Here is a 21,007-nt window from a genome sequence, read left to right as displayed (position 1 = left end):
GGAGGAGGCTACTGACAGGTTTGGAAGCGAAGACAAAGACACCTCAATCGGCTTAGTTTCCCGTGTCTGTGTGTGTTACCGGTCACAGCAGCGACCTATGAGGACTGACACCTACCCCACTAAACCTCCACGCCCTTGACTCCACTCCTAGACCCTCCACAGGTGAGCAACTAACCTCTCACTACACCTGTTTCCTCCCACGCCAAACTATTACCACAAAATCTCTCTCAATTCTCGTGGAAACCTTAAATATTCAATAGACTCTTTAAACTTTAAACATTTCTCCGTCACGTGTTCCTCTTGTGTCTTGCAATTACGTGGTGCCTTCAGTCCGGCGCTAAGTAATCAGGTTTCAACGTAGCAGGTGTTCAAAGTTTGTCATTGCGTGAGTGGGTGAAGCTGAAGGAATAGATTAGTTTGTCCCACACCGTTTTCTTTGATAGGTAACACGAGGAGACTGCCTGGGAGGGAGGGTCGGGGTTGTTGGTTGCCCAAGGGTAGGGGGAGGAGAAGGGTATTAGGGAGAAAGGTATAGGGGGAGAAATAAAGAAAGGGAAACTCAGGTAGATTAATTGAGGGAAATGGTGTTATAGTATGAGAGAGAGAGAGAGAGAGAGAGAGAGAGAGAGAGAGAGAGAGAGAGAGAGAGAGAGAGAGAGAGAGAGAGAGAGAGAGAGAGAGAGAGAGAGAGAGAGAGAGAGAGAGAGAGAGAGAGAGAGAGAGAGAGAGAGAGAGAAAGAAAGAAAGAAAGAAAGAAAGAAAGAAAGAAAGAAAGAAAGAAAGAAAGAAAGAAAGAGAGAGAGAGAGAGAGAGAGAGAGAGAGAGAGAGAGAGAGAGAGAGAGAGAGAGAGAGAGAGAGAGAGAGAGATCTGCCTTCCTCCTAATCCAAGCCATATATCCCAAACAAATGATACAACAAAGCGAAGAACTGCAACCCAACAATTACAATATACCACACACACACACACACACACACACACACACACACACACGGTAGCTCAGTGGTTAGAGCACTGGCTTCACAAGCCAGAGGACCGGGGTTCGATTCCCGGCCGGGTGGAAATATTTGGGTGTTTTGGGAGATATTTCACGTGTAGCCCCTGTTCACCTAGCAGTGAGTAGGTACGGGATGTAAATCGAGGAGTTGTGACCTTGTTGTCCCGGTGTGTGGTGTGTGCCTGGTCTCAGGCCTATCCGAAGATCGGAAATAATGAGCTCTGAGTTCGTTCCGTAGGGTAACGTCTGGCTGTCTCGTCAGAGACTGCAGCAGATCAAACAGTGAAACACACACACACACACACACACACACACACACACACACACACTAATTAATATCAGGTAACAGGCAATTAAGGTGCGCCCATTATATTACATCAGCTCAGGTAACGCTCCCTATATTATGTACAAGGGCGATTTATAATATACCTTGACACATCATTACTTTACATTGCTACACACACACACACACACACACACTACAGGACTTCCACGTATCCTAAGCCATTTATAATGCTGTGACAGATCATTACTTCACCGTAGCTATGATGGTGGTTGTATTAGTTGTGGTAGTGGTGGTGGTAGTGGTGGTGGTGGTAGGAGTGCTAGGAGTAGGAGGTGAGTAGAAATAGGAGTAGTAGAATTTTTTTTTTCATGTAAGAGGGAAAATTACCAAGGGCAAAAAATATGTACATTAAAAAAAAAAAAAAAAAAAAAGCCCGCTTGAACTGTAGTCTTCACAAACGAATCAAAAGAATCAGTCAAAATTCAGGGACAAATGTAGTAGTAGTAGTAGTAGTAGTAGTAGTAGTAGTAGTAGTAGTAGTAGTAGTAGTAGTAGTAGACAAGCAGTAATAAGGGAGGTAATGCGGCAAATAACGGCAGTAAAGGCAGGGAGGTAAACACAGCCGCCACTTATGACCACGAACACAGGAGGGCAAAGTGGCCATCGAGGGAAGGAAAGATGGAGTGACCGAGTGACGCGTGGCGAGGACCGAGGCGAGGCACGAAGCATGACACACCAATCGCTTAATACTGGCGGTGCTCAGGGCTCAGGACGCGACTCAGACACTTCACTCTGCACACCAGTCTGACTTGAGCCGCCGCAGAGGAAGTACAGCGTGTGCGGTGATCAGCGAACCAGCACGTGACATTTCCGTGGATGCCTTGTTAGATGGAGTGCTCAGCGTAGAGATTGCCTGACTCAAAGGTAACTAGAGTCAAAACGCGTCCAGATATGTTGTTACTGTGGCTATGTTCACTTGATTCATGTTTGTAATGTTGCGTTTGTGATTCATTTTATTGTCCAAAAGATTGTAATATACGAGTAATAGTGACATTTAACCCCTTCAATACTGACACATTTTTACCTTGAGATTTGTGTACGATTAGACCATTTTATTGACATTAGGATGGGTCTATGGAGATCTAAAGATTAATGGCCAAAGTCTTCACTATTTTAATTCCCGCACATAAATTTCTGAAGCTGTATAAAATCAGCAAATAGTAAGAAGAATTAATATGAAAACACGTCATGGTACAGAAAGGGTTAAAGGTAACTGTAAACTGGAAAATCAAGTAAAAATGTGTTTGTGTATTCCTGGTTTCTGTTATGTTTTATTAATGCCAAAGATGAATGCAATGTAATGAAATGTTAAACTACAAACGGAAACACCATTGCAATTTAAATGTTTTTTTTTTTTTTTTTTTGTAAACTTAATAAAATACAAAGTTTCGAGGATAGTTAGATGACAGCAAAACGTAAGAATAATATAATCAAATTTAACTATGAATCAAAACATTATTTCAATTCAACATTTCAGTCTCGTACACAAAACAATGACGTTTCTATCAACATTACCAGCGATATTGTAACACTTCATGATTTAGAAAAAAAAAAAAAAAAGAAAAAAAAAAAAGAAAACGAAACCTTTCAAATCAATATCGACTCAAATACCAATACAGTACAAAATCAACCTGAAGTACCACAAAGTATTATATTTTTCTTATCATGAGGAGTGGCGTTGCGATATACAGTTATTTTCTTTCACATTAACACACAGGCAACGTTTAAGGAGTAAGAGGTGAACGGCAGGGCGACAGTGGAGCAGTGCCGCGACAAACGCCATCTATAAAAAGACGCCACTGCAAAACTTTCAATATTTCAGAAGTGTGGGACAGGAATCGAGTGGTTTCCGGAACACCTGATCGCGTATTCTGTGTGTGTGTGTGTGTGTGTGTGTGTGTGTGTGTGTGTGTGTGTGTGTGTGTGTGTGTGTGTGTGTGTGTGTGTGTGTGTGTTCTTCCTTTCGTCAGCTTGTTTCTATCTCTCTGTTCTATTTGTCTGTATGTCTGTCTGTTTATCATTTTATCAAAGAATTGGCACATTTTACAAAAACCACTTGCAACATACTTTTATTCCTTCGTCTCACAATTTACGATACATTGCGAATCTCCCCCCCCTCTCTCTCTCTCTCTCTCTCTCTCTCTCTCTCTCTCTCTCTCTCTCTCTCCTGCTCGTACCTCCTCCCTCCACCACAATTATCAGCCCTACTCTTCATATACCCTTCACCACGCTGGCCACTTGCGTCCACTCTCTCCATTCCCTTCCCTTCGATTATCCTTAATTATTCACGAGCGGCCGATATAAAGTCAGTGTGAGGGACGAGTTAAGGCAAAAAAAGAACAAAGATAGTTATGTAGTTAATGGATCAGGTGAGTCAATTTTCTTTCCACGATATCATTGAACAAAATTGAGTTATGGTCTGAATTAACAAGATGATCAAAATGTAAGGAATAGTAACGCCTTAAAAAAAAAAAATTGAAAGGTGAAACTGATATAAGGAATGGGAAAAAAAATAATTGTAAAGCTTTCAGTGTTAAAATGGGAAAAATTCAGGAAAAGTCGATTTTAAATGCAAGGAATGCCAACGACGCAGGTAAACCCCCACACACACACACACACACACACATCGAAGTGATCCGATGCATAATGAAGAAATGGCAGGAGGGAAGGGAGGGAGGAGGGAGAAATTGGAGGGAAGGATTGGAGGGAAGTAGTGGAGGAGAAAAGGGAGGAAAGACGGATACAAATGAAAGGAAAATAGAGAAAGAGGAAAGCATGTTGTATTTATTTGAGAATGTCAGGATACAGGAAGGAGATGTATTGTATTAAAAGTGACTAGAGTGTGTGTGTGTGTGTGTGTGTGTGTGTGTGTGTGTGTGTGTGTGTGTGTGTGTGTGTGTGTGTGTGTGTGTGTGTGTGTGTGTGTGATTTGTCAGCTGTTCTAGTAGCAAACTTCACACTATCATTTTTATCCTCCTCCTCCTCCTCCTAGTAGTAGTAGTAGTAGTAGTAGTAGTAGTAGTAGTAGTAGTAGTAGTAGTAGTAGTAGTAGTAGTAGTAAAAGAAAAGAACAAGAACAAGAACAACGAGAACAATGAGAACAAAAAGAAGAAGAACAAGAAGTAGTAGTAGTAGTAGTAGTAGTAGTAGTAGTAGTAGTAGTAGTAGTAGTAGTAGTAGTAGTAGTAGTAGTAGTAGTGTAGAAATATACTATGGCACTCGATTTGAATGCTTAACAGGTAGCATTGATTTGGAGGAGGAGGAGGAGGAGGAGGAGGAGGAGGAGGAGGAGGAGGAGGAGGAGGAGGAGGAGGAGGAGGAGGAGGAGGAGGAGGAGGAGGAGGAGAAGGAGGAGGAGGAGGTAAAAGGTTGAGGTTGATGACCTGTAAAAATCTCCAAAGAAACAAGGGGCGAGAAAAAAACAACAAAGGAAGATGAAGAATTAATCATGCTTCCTATCTGAGCAACAAAAAAAAGACAAAAAAAAAAAAAAAATCAGACATCGCAGTGTTCTTCAGATTCTTTTAAAGTGACTCAGTGTGACTTTCCGCAGTGTCGACCCTCCTCAGACTGAAGTAAATATATAAAGGATGTTCTAATTGTCCCCTACAGTACCGTGACGCGTTTTCATTATTTTATTTTATTTTTTTTTTTTTACGTAGGGAAGAAAAAAAATGTTCCTTCTGGTTACTATTTGGTGATTTTATAGCTTCAGAAACTTATGTCTGGATTAAAATAGTGAAGACTGTTGCCATTAATCTTCTGACCTCCATAGACCCTTCCTAATGTCAATGAAATGGTCTAATGGTACACAAATCTCTAGGTAATAATGTGACCCAGTACTGAAGAGGTGAATCTGTACTTGTGATCAAACATTAGTGTGGAAGGCGTAACCATAATTCTAGATGCAATTATATATAGAGAGTGACGTTTCCCGTACAGAATATTGTGTAGGTTAATTATTTCAGCTACATTACCCTTTAGTTCCAAATATTCGCGTTTCAACGATAATATATACACATGTAATAAGACCCTAAACATTTCTCGGTTCACGAAGTTGATTACAGTATGAATTCCTTCCAGCACACTTACATTCAGTGTCTTCCTATTCTCACTTCCTTCTTTCCCACCCATTGTCAAACACCATGCGTCTCATTCCAGTTAATACCTCGCCTTGCCTTTCCAAATCATTCCCTTTCAACACACGCACTCGTTGTCTCCCACCATTTCATTCTTTCTCATCTTTTCTTTACAATTACATTCAATATCTCGTCTTCCCTCTTTATTCAACCCTTCCCCATCCCTCCCCTCCTTCAGGATGTGGCCACGGAGGAGATGGGGCGCCCCTGGGGGAGTGATAGGGGTGACAGCGTCGTGGTGGTGCTGGTGGGGGGCTATGGCAGTGGTGACGAAGGTGGGGATGGGCGTGGAAGGGTCGCTGCCCCCCCACCGCTTCCACCACCAGGCAGTGATGGACCACAGGGGGCACTATGTGATGCTGTGGAGCCCCGAGGAGGAGGGACTCACGCTGGAGGTGCAGGTGAGTCAGTGAGTCAGTGGGTGAGTGAGTGAGTCCATTAGTCATTGAGTAAAGAAGATTGCAAGAGAGAGAGAGAGAGAGAGAGAGAGAGAGAGAGAGAGAGAGAGAGAGAGAGAGAGAGAGAGAGAGAGAGAGAGAGAGAGAGAGAGAAATGCGAGTGAGTGAGTGAGTGAGTGAGTGAGTGAGTGAGTGAGTGAGTGAGTCCATTAGTCACTGAGTAAAGAAGAGTGACTGAGTAAAGAAGATTACATGAGAGAGAGAGAGAGAGAGAGAGAGAGAGAGAGAGAGAGAGAGAGAGAGAGAGAGAGAGAGAGAGAGAGAGAGAGAGAGAGAGAGTGGAAGAGTGGAAGAGTGATAGAGTGAGAAAGAGTGAGCGAGTGAGTAGGCGAATAAATGACAATAAGTGAATGGAAAACACTATTGAATTATTGAGCCAGTGAGTGAATAAGCGCCTATACAACGAGAAGGGCCCATACACTGCCTATACACTGTCCATACAATACGCCTTTCACCAAACCTAACCTAACCTAAACCCTTCCCCCCCCCCTTTCCCCTTCCTTCCCTCCTGCAGGTGGCGACAAAGGGATACGTTGGCCTCGGTTTTTCACCTACCGGAGGCATGAAAGGTTCCGACGTGGTGATTGGCTGGGTGGCTGACGGGCAGGTGTATCTACAGGTGTGTGTGTGTGTGTGTGTGTGTGTGTGTGTGTGTGTGTGTGTGTGTGTGTGTGTGTGTGTGTGTGTGTGTGTGTACAAATTACTTTATGTATACTTCTTTGAATACTAGTAATTCAGTGTTCTGCTTCTCTTTATGTACATTCTTCCTTCTTTCCTTCCTTTCTTTCTTCTTTTATAGCAATTTGCATTATTTTCCTTTTTATTTGTCCTTTTCATCCACTTTTCTCTCCTTTTCTCGTCCTTCAATTCTTTTCGTTCTTTCTATTCGATGCATATTAAGGTCATTCACACAATTTTCATCCACACCCAAGAGAGAGAGAGAGAGAGAGAGAGAGAGAGAGAGAGAGAGAGAGAGAATAGCGTGAAGCATAACAAGACACGCGCCGCCTCCAACACGTGCCGGGAGAGTTGCCACGCGCTCACTCTCTCACTCCCTATCCCTCTCTCTCTCTCCTCTCACTGATGGGGGAGCGGGGGGGGTGTACTACAATCGTGTGAGTGACCTTTGCATGGACCGATTAAAAAAAAAGGACAGAAAGATAGACAAAAAGGTGAGGAGGAGGAGGAGGAGGAGGAGGAGGAGGAGGAGGAGGAGGAGGAGGAGGAGGAGGAGGAGGAGGAGGAGGAGGAGGAGGAGGAAGTAGGGGAGGGAGAATAAGAGAAAAGATTATAATTAACAAGGAAATAAAAAAAAGGAAGTATCAGATTTAATACAAACACGGCAATTACATTAAGTCAAGCTTCCCTGAGTAAGCTGAGGAAACCATCCCACGATCCTGATTAAACAAGGGAGTCAGGCGGTGAACACACGTTACTGAGGTGATGCAATTCAAACCTAACAGTGAGCAGAATGGGCAGCCTTCACCACACACTGCATTCACACATCACACCTGATTAAGCCAACCCACCCGTGTCAGGGAAGTGCTGTACGTGCGTTAGCTATCCTTTGTAGCGCTAGTAACAGAAGGGAAGGAGAGATCACTGGATTTATCAAAGAACGTGGATTTGATGCTTAAGTCGAATATAAATCAATGTATCTTGGTCTATAAGGTTCAAAATTAACTCACTCCGTTAGCTATTTTTTGTAATGCTAGTAACAGGAGAGGAAGGGATCAGTGGATTTATCAAAGGACGTGGATTCGATGCCTAAGTCAAATATAAAACAATGTATCTTGGTTAATAAAGATTCAAGGTTAACTCATTCTTGTTAGTAAGCGTGTTAGATGTTCTTTTTTAGCGCTAGTAACAGAAGAGATGGAGAGATCAGTGGAACCATCAAAGAACGTGGATTTGATGCCTAAGTCGAATATAAATCAATGTATCTTGGTCTATAAGGGTTCAAAATTAACTCACTCCCGTTAGCTATTTTTTGTAACGCTAGTAACAGGAGAGGAAGGGATCAGTGGATTTATCAAAGGACGTGGATTCGATGCCTAAGTCAAATATAAAACAATGTATCTTGGTTAGTAAAGATTCAAGGTTAACTCACTCCCGTTAGAAAAAAAGGACGGCAAATAAATACACACAATAAAGGGAAAGAAATGCATGCTTCGTACTTGGAGTGGAATGTGCCTGTGTGAATCGCAGCCTGGCAGCCACCGAGGCGTTGCTGCGTCGCCCTGACACGACAGACTCACCCAAGACTCATCATTAATTGAATGTACAGGATCACCGGGGCATGAGCGGCAGGAATGAGAACAAGGCCTTATTTTCAGGGTGTTCAGAGAGAGAGAGAGAGAGAGAGAGAGAGAGAGAGAGAGAGAGAGAGAGAGAGAGAGAGAGAGAGAGAGAGAGAGAGAGAGAGAGAGAGAGAGAGAGAGAGAGAGAGAGAGAGAGAGAGAGAGAGAGAGAGGAAAAGTGTAATACGTGCAGAGGCTTGTGAACTTGCTAAATTGTCGCCTGGTACACGCCCTTGTAGCGACTCTAATTTCTCCCTTCCCCTACTCCCTTCTTGCCTCCATCCCTCCCTGTCGAGAGAGAGAGAGAGAGAGAGAGAGAGAGAGAGAGAGAGAGAGAGAGAGAGAGAGAGAGAGAGAGAGAGAGAGAATTTAATAACGTAATGCACTAAAAACGCAATCTTCCAGAACATAATTCATATATTGACTGTCACACTGGGATTGGAGAGAGGAGAAGGGCTGCAAGGGTGGGAGGAAAGCTGCCATGGTTGAAGAGCTGCGTGAATTTATGATGTGAATGAGGAAAAGGAGAGCTGGTAATGGTAATGGAAGGGGTTAAGGTAAAGGAAGGTAGTGGTGGTTGTTGTGTAGTGGTAATGGTGGTAAAAGAGAAAGTCTAATCGTACACACATACTTTGGTAATACTTCGTGGTGGTCGATGCAGGGAATAATGTAATGCCGCAAAAGTTGAGCCAGTTCTAGGAAAGGACATAGGCACAAAGCAAGACACCAACCAGTTCACAATTCGTGCTCGCCAACGCTCCCACTCCTTTATCCTCAAGTCAACCTATCAGGGCGCCTCTACCCAGTACCCACTACTTACTTCAAACGGTTTCAGTTGGAAAGAGGGCAGCTTTCATGTGTACTTGTAATGTAAAGTGATCATCGTACTATCTCCCGTAATGCTTCAGAACTTGTTTAAAGATAATAGCTTCATATTCTCAAACATTTCTGTGCTTCATATTCACTATTTCAAAAGGTTTTATTTATATTTACACGTGTTAAGGTGTTTTTACGGTTCTAGAGGCAGAGTGACAAGAATTCTACATTATCAACTGGAGAAACACTCATGAAAACTCGGCTAGACATGTCTGTGGGCGTGGGGATTGATGACGCCCATATTCAGAAACGACTTTATCTCTCACCACGACAATTTTTCAACTAGCAGGGTTTTCAAGGCAGTTTCTCCTTATGATCAACTAAAAATCTTGCTAATCCGTCACGAAAACCATGAAAATACCCTTAAAAACATGAGTATCTTCAACCAGAGCCTTTGGAAAATAGTCACCGTGAGAGAGCAAAGCGTTTCTGAATACTGGAATGCCTATGTATCGCCTCCCACTTTGGCGTATACTCCTCATTCATCGTGTTTGTATTCTTCTATTCTTGCCGTATCTTTATTCTTTCTTTTTTTTTTCCAAGTTTGGTCATTCTTCTCTTATCTTAATTTCTTCCCCTGATAATAGCCCATATTCACAAACGACTTGCTCTCTCACCACGACAATTTTCAATCCCATTAAGACAACTAATTAGTCGGGTTTATAAGGCAGTTTTCCTTTCAGTAAACTAGAAATCTTTCCACTCTATCACCAGAATCTTAAAAATACCCTAAAAACACGAGTCCCTTCAACTGGAGCCTTTGGAAAACAGTGATGGTGAGAGAGCAAGTGTTTCAGAATACGCGCCATTAATCTTCCGCTTTGCCCTCCCCGCAGGACCGTCATGCGTGGGGCCAGCTCACCCCCTCCCTGGACGCCTCCCAGGACTATAGGCTGCTGGGAGGCTACGAGAACTCCACCCACACTGTGCTGCGACTGTGGCGACCCTGGACCACGTGTGATGACCAGGATTACCAACTGCAGGTGCGTGTGACGAGACTGATTGGTGATTGAGACTGCTTGAATTGACTACAGCTTCCTTCTCTACACTCCCAGTCTTCCTCTTTTCAACTCTTGCCTTTCTTTCAGTTGTAAAATTCGTCTCCAAACTCCTTCCTCTGAATTCCAACTTTCATCTATTTAATTCTAGCTTCCTCCTTTTCAATTCCTAACTACTTTCTCAACTCCTTCCTCCTCCGTCCTTTTCTCCTTCCTCATTCCTCCTTCCTCCTAACTCCATTCTTGTATTCCATTAATTATGTCATGACTACTTGTATTTATTGAAACTAAGAAAATTTAATGGTGAAAAGTGCTTAATTTATTAGTATCTTAATTAGTTGTTCATTTATTAATTTTAATTTTAGAGTCTTGGGAATAAAATTAGTGAGGAAGCTGTGTGACTTCATATTTGTTAAGTGGGATTAAGATAAATTTTGAAAAGCTGCAAAATGAGTGTATATAAATGGGATGAAGGTGAGTTAGGTAGAGCAGAAGTGTGGCTGTGTATTCACGTGCTTCCCCTGCCACCAGGATGACACGGTGCGGGTCATCTGGTCATACGATGCCCTGGACCCTGAGAAGGATGAAGAGCGACTGCGGAAACACGACCACAGAGGAACACGAAGCCTTTACCTGCGCCACCCCCAGCCCCACCTCACCTCCAGCCAGCCCTCAACGCCCACCCGCTACTGGGACGTGTTGGCTCCTGAGGTGTGTGTCATGTTTCACTCAGTAACAGGATTTATGCAGACAGAATTGATCTTGGACATGTGGCAACTGTTTAGCCGTGACACCTTGAGTGCTACAATTTGTCCCTCCCTGGCTGGAATGCCTCTTATGTCCCACGGATTTATTGCACCTTATTAGTCAGTTGTTCAGTGCTTCAGTGATGCACTTAAGGAGAGACCAATCTTTTCAGGTGCTTTTACAATCACACTGAGAGATAGACACTTGCATTTTAATATCCATCAACAGTTAGAGACTGAGACAGCTGATAATGAGATTTTTATGAGTGTCTTGAAATGTCTATCTATCTGTATAGTCCCACATGGATGGCCCAAACCAAGCACCACACGCACACACATCATTCACAGCTCCAGTGGAAAGGGACTGTCTTGTCAACCATGTACTTCTCCAAACATGATCAAGAAAACCCATCAACTTGGCCAATTAATTACAATCTCAAAAGGCTTTTATAGTACAGACACCTAACCAATTAGTTAAGTATCCTGAGGCCTTTCCTCCCTCCCAGGTATCGCTGCTGGACACACTACACACGCTGTACTGGTGCAAGCTGTACAGAGTGCCAGACATGCCCCGCAAGACACATCTCATTGGGGTGAGTGTGGTATCATCTCTTTTCATCTACTTTCATCGTTTTGTTCAGCACATAATGTATCTCACTACATCACCTCATTTGGGGTGAATGTGATGCTTACTTTAACATTTGCGACTAGTTTTATCATTACTTTGTTTGATCCTTGGTGTATCTTCAGACATACATTGATCAGAGCTAGTTGGCATCGAAAATCATCATCATTACCTAATCATCTCACCCCCTCTACTATTCCACTTCATTTACTTTCCAAACACCACCACCACCACTACTACTACTACTCGCTCTACTTCTTCCCTGCAAGATAATAAGCTACTCCCCCCAGCCTTCCCTCCGCTACTCCACCTTATTTACTTCTTCCTTGACACTACCATCTCTGACTCCACTTCCCTTCTTCCTGTAATGAAACGTTCTCCTCCTTCACTATCATGTGCCGCCTGATCCCTGTCATCTCTGGTCACTCTGCTCATCCACCTCCTCTCCCCCACAGTACATGCCACAGATTCAGCCGGAGAACCGCCAGCACGTCCACCACATGCTGCTGTACGAGTGTCACATCCCACATGCCGACAAGCTGCTCCATAAGTTTGTGTCGGCCAAGGGGGCACAGTGCTACGACCATAACATGCCTGTCTCCTGGTTCAGCTGCAACACGGCCATTGTCGCTTGGGCCATCGGCTCTGAGGGTCAGTCCAGCGTCTCTTGTGTTACTATGAAACTCGTATCTACATTACAGTCTCATTTTGTAATGATGCAGTGTTTAAATGTGCTAAATAATTATTTTGTTGGGGGGTATGAATGCATAACAGGGCCCTGTAGATGTGTTTTAGGTCATTGATTCACATTTTCATAATAAAAATGAGGATGCGTCTCCAGTTTCATCAATGTGAGTGTTAGCTGACTTGACTTTATTCACGACTTTTCTTACTTGAAGAGCAATCAACTTATCCATCAGTTCTCACTCACAAACTGATGTTTGCACTGTGCTGCCTCTGTGTCTGGCGTCACTGTCCATGTGCTGCCACAGAGCGAATGAAGTAGTGCTTAGGATTTTGTTTGGCAAAAATAATTTGAAATGACCCAAAAGAACCAGACAAACCATCAAGTATTTCAGTCAATATGGTAAAACTGAATAACAGACCACACAACACTGAGGCAAAGACAGACAGCAACATTGATTTTTATCCATAAATTACCTCTCAATAATACGACGTGAACAGTCGTATTGAAATCACTCAGGTATCTAACATGTGTGCGTATTTTAACTGATGTTGATAGAGGAAATATGTAACTAATATTTACTGTTGCAGGTGAAATGTTGCCAGCTAACGTGGGGATCCCTCTCGGCGAGGAACACGGAGGTGCGAGTTACTTCATGCTGGAGATTCACTACGATAACCCGGACCTTGTGCCAGGTGAGTGAGTGGCGGGGAACACATGAATGAAGGTAAAGCAAAGGTTGTGTTGTGTCATAGTGATAAAATAGGAGAACCAGCAGGGGAAGAATGACAAAGTATGCAGAAGAATTGGCTGGAAAATAAGTAAAGAATAAGGAAATATGGAGATTCAGTGATAGAAACTCATTGGAAGGAGGAAATATGCAGGTGAATCAGTAATGGGGTCAGTGGAAGGAGGAGTAAGTGTGAAGCGTGAATGGTAGAGTAACAGTGATGATTTGTGTGTCCAGGTGTGACGGACAGCTCTGGTGTTCGGCTGCTGTACACTGAGCAGCTGCGAGAACATGACGCTGGCGTGCTGACTCTTGGCCACACTGTCTCCCCGACTATGATCATCCCTCCCGGCCAGCAGTGGACCACCGTGGCTCACTGCACCTCCACTTGCACCCAGAAGGTTAATATGTGACCCTTGGCTAACTGTTCTGCCACTGTGCTTGACTGAAGGCAACACTCACTACTCTCTCAGTCAGTGGTGTGAATGTGAAAGTTTTGTGCTTTGTCATGGCTACAGTTTTGGGAGACAGCCTTGGCATGTGTGTGTGTGTGTGTGTGTGTGTGTGTGTGTGTGTGTGTGTGTGTGTGTGTGTGTGTGTGTGTGTGTGTGTGTGTACATGCCCATGCTTAACCTCTTCAGTACCATGACACGCTTTGATATTCTGCTTACTATATGGTGATTTTATTCAAATTCAGAAACTTATGTGGGGATTAAAACAGTGAAGACTCTGACTATTAATCTTCTCACCTCCATAGACCCTTCCTAATGTCAACAAAATCATGTAATTATAAACAAAACTCACGTTAAAAATAAATCCCATTACTGAAGGAGTTAAGGAGATGTGATGTCACATAAATAAACACAGACTTACGTTTAGCTACACAGAAGTCGTGGGCCAAGATTTCACCTCAATATATGTCCTTCAAACTCCATACACTATACAAAAAAACATCCTATAAACACACTGAAAACAACCTTGAAAATCCTCCAAATTATGTCTCTCCCCTCAGTAACCCTTTGTTCCCTCTCCTCCCAAGACGGTGCCAGCGACAGGCATCACAGTGTTCCAGGGGGTCCTTCACGCCCACCTGCTCGGCTCCTCCATCTCCGTGCAACACATCCGAGGGGGCCAGGAGCTCCCGCCCATCATACAGGGTGAGTGCAAGACAGGGAAAGTGTTTGCCTTACATTTAGAGGTCTTTGTCTGGCATATCATTGTGTGTGTGCGTCAGATAGCTAGACACTTCGCTCCATAATATTAGATGATATTCTTTCTTTCAGTTCTGTGCGGCTTCATAATGTCTTAACCCTTAAATAGTGGGACGCATTTTTACCTTGAGATTTGTGTGCAATTAGACCATTTTATTGACATTACAAAGGGTATATGGAGGTCAGAAGATTAATGACCACAGTCTTCACTATTTTAATCCCAAAATAAGTTTCTGAAGCTGTATAGAATCACCAAATAGTAAGCACAATGAATATGGAAATGTGTCATGGCACTCAAATGGTTAATGAATTGAGTATGATTCGGAAGGATGGGTTGGCAAATAAGGTAATATATGTGACACCTTAAACTCTCAATGAGAAGACAAAACACCAAAGAACCTCATGATTTCGTGCAACACTGAATTCTTAAAACATTAATAAATATGAAATGATAATAGAGTGATAAATGCAACATATGCAAGACAGTCATAGTCATGCCATAAGTCACGTTCAGCCACCACCAGAGACATGTAGCAGTGGAGGTGAAGAGCTTAGTATTTATTGCATGTTAATTTGTCAACAGAAACATTTTTAAGAAATTAAAAGGAGGGAGAAATAAAAGTGAAATGTTATAACAAGGAAACTGGAAAAAATTACAAACGTAGAAGAAATAAGATAGAAAAAAAAATTGGAAAGTAAAAGAAAATAGATTTATCTTTAAAATTGAAAAGTAAAATTATATATATATACATACATATATATATATATATATATATATATATATATATATATATATATATATATATATATATAACCAACCAGACGTGGAATTCCTAGGTCAAGTATTTGGGCCCACGTGGTGCAGTGGAGGGACCCAGTGAGAGGCGCCACGCGGCGTGCTCAAAACTGTACAGGCCGCCGCCACGTGACCGGTACCAACAAGCCCTGTGGTAATTAAACCCACCCTGTGCGCTAATTAAAAAATTACCTACCACAAACTGTGGCATTCATACAATATTCAATGATTGATATGGTATAAGGAGTGGAGACTGGGAGGAGGGGTCCCAGAGAGGGGGCGCCACGCGGCGTGCTCACACCTGCATAGGCCGCCGCAGTGACCGATACCAACACGCTCAAACCCATTCTGTCTACTGATTGCCTCAAAGGACATGGGTAATATAATCATGGAGTAACATATTCAACAACTGTTATGCTGCAAAGAAAATAAAAGTAAAAGCCATGAATCCCCCGTACCTTGGGCCCGGGCAGCGGTGGTGGTGGAGCGCTAAGCCATTGGCGATGTGAAGATGCGTGCTACTTCGAAGCTTCACACCAGTTTTCAGGACAAATTTTAGCAAGGCATTGCATTTACGATTTTTGCCTTAGAAAATGTTATCGATAAGAACACTGGTGACAAGAAACTACGGAAACTTGGCTGACAGGTGGAGCAGGAAGGACAACATCTACCCTTCTCTGATGCTGGTTGAGCTCTGAGGCGCGAGGGACATGCGTGATATACTCTTGTCAGACGCCTGTGATTGGCTGGTGTCTGACTACCCAGGCTCACCAATACTACAATAAACTGGCTCCCGTTACCCTGGTCACGTAGATGACAACCCGGCAATACATGTGTAACATTTTAGCACGCACTGATGCTTCCATAACATCTCAAACACTTAAAGCTTCCTTATTCTGTACAGACAACCATTACGACTTCAACTACCAACAAGCAAGAGTTCTGGAGAAGACGAGGGACATTCTGCCCGGGGACTCTATGATCGTGTCCTGTGGCTACGATTCCACCAAGAGGAGAGTGCCCACCTTTGTAAGTTAATTTGTCAGCAATTTTCCCTCTGTTCTTGCCCCCTGAACCCAAAGCTTAGCAACACTTGCAGGGTGAAGGTAGTGTTGGCAGCCCTGTGGCCTCTCTGCTGAAGAAGGAGGGGCTATAGCATTGCCAGCACGTCATTGGAAGATGGACCTGTCACGTCACCTTGGGGTATTTGGGGACATCTCCTTGTGCTCCTATACCCCACTAGCTATCCCCCTCTCTCTCTCTCTCTCTCTCTCTCTCTGTTCTAGAAGCTTCTAAAACACAGACATATATTTACGTGGATCTATACTGAAGAGATTTACGCACTATAAAATATTTAGTATATTGAATACACAACAAAATATTCCATAACAATACCATCATGAGCATTGTGTCTGCCAAGGTTCTTTATACCGAGGAATTGAAGGAGCATGTTCATCAACTCACTGAGCATCACTTGAGTAGATGTAATGTAAATCAAATATAGGATAGGCCGCTACTACAGCAAAGGTCTACCAGGAATTCACTTCACTATATTGTACTCTTATTCTGAGATACGTTTTGTACAGACAACTCACTACTTGATGAAGCAGATTTCCTACCCTTATTGTTAAGCCTACCTAGAGCGACATGTCACCTCAAGGGATTTCAATAAGTAAATATCATAGGCCACAAGTCATGACGTCAATTAAGCTACAGCTCCTACTCTTATGCCCGCCTCCCCATTTCCGCCTCCTCTTTGTCTGTACAACGCTTCATACCTACCCTCTTTATATCGGCCCTCTCTCTCTCTCTCTCTCTCTCTCTCTCCAATTTCTTCCTTCTCCTCCTATCCTTTAATTCTTTCCCAGCTCTCACGGCAGGAGATAGAATGAAGGGTGAGGTAAATAAGCATTTCCTTGAAGAATCCTTATTGTAACATTTCTCTGTTGGCTACTTTGACAGCTAGACTCCTCCCACTTCACCTTCCTAATGCGTGCCTTCCCTCTGTCCAGGGCGGGTTTGGCACCATGGAGGAGATGTGTCTTGCCTTCCTCACCTACTACCCACGTGCAAACCTCTCAGGCTGCTACTCAAAGCCTGACATGGCCCTCATCATTGACACCTTTGGCATCAAGGATCTGTACAACAACAACCTGTAAGCATGTGATGTGTGTCTTGCCAGTGATGGATAACAATGTGTAGTGGTATGACTATATGCTGGCTACTCTAAAAGGATTCCTTGGTTCAAAATACAGTGTAGCATATTGATGATATAATTGATTTGATGTGAATGATACTGGTTTTCTGTTGATCACACTTATTAAAAGGACAGATTACAGTTTTGCTTCAAGATCTGACACACACACACACACACATACACACACACACATTCTCCAAAACACCATTCAGACACATACCCAGCCACTTTAAATTAGACAGACTATCATTCTGGGTTATAATGTTGATAGTAGCTTCATTCCCTATACATATCTCTATAGCTTCTTATTGCTTCACATATACGCTGATGAATGATATGAGAGAAGTGTGTAGTAATGAGTAATGCTAAGATTTGCCATGATGATGATCTCTTGTCGTATCCATTGCAGAACACAGTTTGATCACAGATACCTGAAGTGAGTATTGCTCTTTACATATGTATAGTTTTTATCAGTGAGTTTTAATAGGAAAATATTAACCTTATATTCCTGGAACAACGTACCTTATATCTCTACATACCTTACATTTCTGCATTTGCCTGTGTATTTCAGAGACTTCCCCATCGTTGCTGAGATGGAGGACTGGCTGCTGGACATGATGGAGGCAGAGGAGGGCGGCCGGTCCCGAGACATAACACTTGCCAACATCTTCAACTCGGTGGTGGTGAAGGAACCTCAGAGTGAGTCACTGGTGCTCCACAATTCACTCCCAAGTTGAGATGTATTGAGTCACACCACTTCCTTTTTAATCCCACCATTCTGCATTTTTTGATCAGTAAATACTTTTCCAAGCTACTCTAATTGATTTTTCACATTAAACTGTAATTAACTACAAGATTTCCTTTTCCATAATATAATCCCAACCCCATATCTTTTCTAAAAAAATTCCAAGACACACACACACACACACACACACATACACACACCCTGTACACTTTCAGAATCCTCACAGCACACATTTATCCTCTTTAATATAACTCAACCACACTTTTACCTTCCAGAATCTGTCTTTCTCTGTCACACACTTGGTCTTTTAGTTAACCCCTTCAGTACTGAGATTCACTTTTACCTTCATTTTTGGGTATGACTAGATGATTTTATTGACATTAGGAAGGGTCTATTGAAGTCAGAAGATTAGTGGCCAAAGTCTTTACCATTGAAATCCCAACATATATTTCTGAAGCTGTATAAAATCACCAAATAGTAACCAGAAAGAATAGGAAAACACGTCTAAGGACTGAAGAAATTAAGCCACCTTCCTACTTTCCAGAATATCTCAACCAAACCTTCTATGAAATCCTGTACAACCCGACCACCTGGGAGGACCCGTACCTGGCCAGGACACTCCAGCAGATGGTGATTCAGGGCCAGCATGAACCCTCTTGCGAATACCACGGCCGCCAGCCTGTCCTTGGGGTGAGTGCTGGGTTCGTAAGGTGAGTGTTGGGTCTGGGGTGAGTGCTGGGTTCTTGGGGTGAGTGCTGGGTGTCTGGGGTGAGTGCTGGATGTGACTTGAGTGGCAGTGACGGAGAGGATTCACTGCCATGGAGAGTTGTCACTATTAAGAACATTTTACCATATCACTGTTGATTTCCAGAGATGCAAAGAACAGCAGAATGATGGAGTGACTTCAAGTATTGGTAGTTTTGTGTCCAAGTGAAATAGTTTTATGTTATTCCCTTGAAGTGATCAGGGTTGTGTTGCCAATACCCATGAAAGGAGTAAGGATCCCAGTGGTGACTAATGAAAAGGTTTAAATAGATAAGTCTTCTGAAATGGTCTTACTCTGTTTTCCTCCCCACACAGTTGCCCAAGAAAAGTAAATACCCACGTTATCGAGAGCTGCAGTCTCAGCCACCAGCCTGCACCCCACCATCAACCTCCATCCCCACCACCACCACCACTACTACTTCCTCAGCCACCACCACCACTACTACCACTAGACCCACCACTACCACTACCACCACCACCACCACCACCACCACCACCATGCAGACCCCAGCGGCCACAACAGAGAAGAGTCAAGGTACACTACGAACTTGGCTTGTACAATACCAGGGTCTTATATGCAAGGGTTACATTTTGTGGAAGTCTCATTTAAGAATTCCTGCATGTATTTTGAACCTACATTCACATTGATCCCTTCAATACTGGGACCCATTTTTAACCTTGAGATTTGTGTACGATTAGACCATTTTATTGACATTAGGAAGGATCTATGGAGTTCAGAAGATTAATGGCCAAAGTCTTCATTATTGTAATACCTCACGTAAGTTTCTGAAGCTGTATAGAATCACCAAATAGTAAGCAGAATGAATATGGAAACACTCAAGGGGTTAATCTTTTGTTTGGTTTCATGAGTAAATTTTATAGATGCAGGATTAATTTTGACATACAATGGAACAAAATCTAGAAAGGAGTGAAACAGAACCTGACCTCTGCCTTTTCTTTGCAGGCACTGGTCGGATTCCTTCTGATGTCGTCACACTGCCCAGCGCACAAGATGAGGAAAATGAAATACACAAGGACAATCTTATCGACAGAGGTGCAGGAATTTGTGTTTCAGCCTGTGCTTATGTCACCCTCATTCCTACCTTGCTCTCCCTCTTCACTCTTTAGTCTTGGGTCAAGTTAGTGTGATAGTGATAGAATGCTTGGTTTTAGTCTATAATATTTATTACTATATCTCCTTCAGCTGAGGTTAGTAAGCTCGCTCATAACAAAGAGGTCCTCAGCTCATTTCTGATCATGTGGAGCCCTGTTGATCTCACAATGGGCATGAAATGTAAGTGGAGGAGTTTGGACCAGACAACCTTGCTAAGATCTCCTAACTCAGCATGGTGTGATGCAGTACCACCACCCACCCATCCTAACCACTGGGAGAAAGGGAAGTGCTGTCTTGCAGTAGAATCATGCAGACTAATAGTGATTTACTGCTTTCTTATTCATTACTGATAAATGCAAGAAAAGAGGTGTACTGTTACTGCCTTTAGTTGATCTCTATTCCAGTGTGCAGAAAGCTTTCCTTGCTACCTTTGCCTTTGATCTAACAGTTCATAACGTCCATTCAAAGATGTGTATTGCATGAATTCCTGACATCTTTGCCATTTTCAGAAGCCAAATTTCTGGTATTTTAAAACATTTTTTTTTATATTTTTACTTAGAAAATAAAGGTAGGAAAATTATTGATTTTAAACAAACATTTTTCAAGTGAGTCGTAAGAGAGTTTTGATTACTGTCATCTTGATACACATACTGTGTTGAATTAGAGGAGTCTGTCTCAGCACAAAAAGTGCTTTTCCTTGTATTGTGTTGTCAGATTTGTGGTGCAGCTTTAATGTGCTTGTATATAGGTGTGATGTGATGCTTATTTATATCTTTTTGTAGATAAGATATTTCTTAGCATGTATGAGGAAAGTATGTGAGTGTGTGCATTCTTACATGCACTGATAGTGTCTGTATGAAGAAATCATTTTATATCAAACTTGTATTTTAAATATTGTAAAAAATATGAATATACAATAACATTTCACTTCCCTTTCACTAAGACAAATTAAGTCAGTTAAATATTGTGGTGGTTATCTTAACCTAGGAAGACAGGCTGATGACTGGCATGTACTTCATCCAAACACAGAGCCAGGGTAGTCTGGCACTGTGTGTGTGTAGTGGTGACAGGATCAAGTAACCTGTTAATTGTTGTGGTTTGAGGCTTGAGTAGGTAAAGCCACCAGCTGCTTCAAGGATTGAGTCAAACTAAGCCCACACTCTAGCTATTAAAGCTTAATTAAAATATTGTACAACTAAAGTAGTCTTGCCCAGTCATTGTTGAAAGTAAAGCCAAAGTTTTTCAATCTGGAAAAGACATGTTAAGGAAATCTCTTAAAA

At 42.6% G+C, this 21,007-nt stretch overlaps 1 protein-coding gene across 3 annotated transcripts in view; it reads left to right on the top strand.

The window, feature by feature from the left end:
* The window catches only part of LOC123511815 (DBH-like monooxygenase protein 1 homolog), a 20,880-nt gene extending 236 nt beyond the window's left edge, over window positions 1–20,644 (top strand). Inside the window, exons 1-17 of one of the 3 annotated variants that reach the window (XM_045267850.1) lie at window positions 1–162; window positions 5,660–5,882; window positions 6,454–6,558; window positions 9,952–10,098; window positions 10,645–10,824; window positions 11,366–11,452; window positions 11,940–12,135; window positions 12,760–12,864; window positions 13,137–13,300; window positions 13,939–14,056; window positions 15,811–15,935; window positions 16,919–17,061; window positions 17,513–17,539; window positions 17,675–17,802; window positions 18,393–18,558; window positions 18,929–19,148; window positions 19,578–20,644. The exon at window positions 1–162 is cut by the window's left edge and continues 236 nt beyond it. In XM_045267850.1, coding sequence (XP_045123785.1) covers window positions 5,661–5,882; window positions 6,454–6,558; window positions 9,952–10,098; window positions 10,645–10,824; window positions 11,366–11,452; window positions 11,940–12,135; window positions 12,760–12,864; window positions 13,137–13,300; window positions 13,939–14,056; window positions 15,811–15,935; window positions 16,919–17,061; window positions 17,513–17,539; window positions 17,675–17,802; window positions 18,393–18,558; window positions 18,929–19,148; window positions 19,578–19,757 — 2,313 coding nt within the window. In that variant the 5' untranslated portion in view covers window positions 1–162; window position 5,660 and the 3' untranslated portion in view covers window positions 19,758–20,644. Of the gene's footprint in view, window positions 163–1,946; window positions 2,207–5,659; window positions 5,883–6,453; window positions 6,559–9,951; window positions 10,099–10,644; window positions 10,825–11,365; window positions 11,453–11,939; window positions 12,136–12,759; window positions 12,865–13,136; window positions 13,301–13,938; window positions 14,057–15,810; window positions 15,936–16,918; window positions 17,062–17,512; window positions 17,540–17,674; window positions 17,803–18,392; window positions 18,559–18,928; window positions 19,149–19,577 lie in introns of those variants that run through there. The other 2 variants (XM_045267852.1, XM_045267851.1) reach the window with 2 other exon arrangements.
* Window positions 20,645–21,007: the final 363 nt, after the last annotated feature.

This window comes from Portunus trituberculatus, chromosome 32, assembly GCF_017591435.1.
Source record: "Portunus trituberculatus isolate SZX2019 chromosome 32, ASM1759143v1, whole genome shotgun sequence".
NCBI lineage: Eukaryota > Metazoa > Arthropoda > Malacostraca > Decapoda > Portunidae > Portunus > Portunus trituberculatus.
The sequence above is the reverse complement of the archived record's forward strand: the minus strand, read 5'-3'. Positions and strand labels throughout refer to the sequence as shown.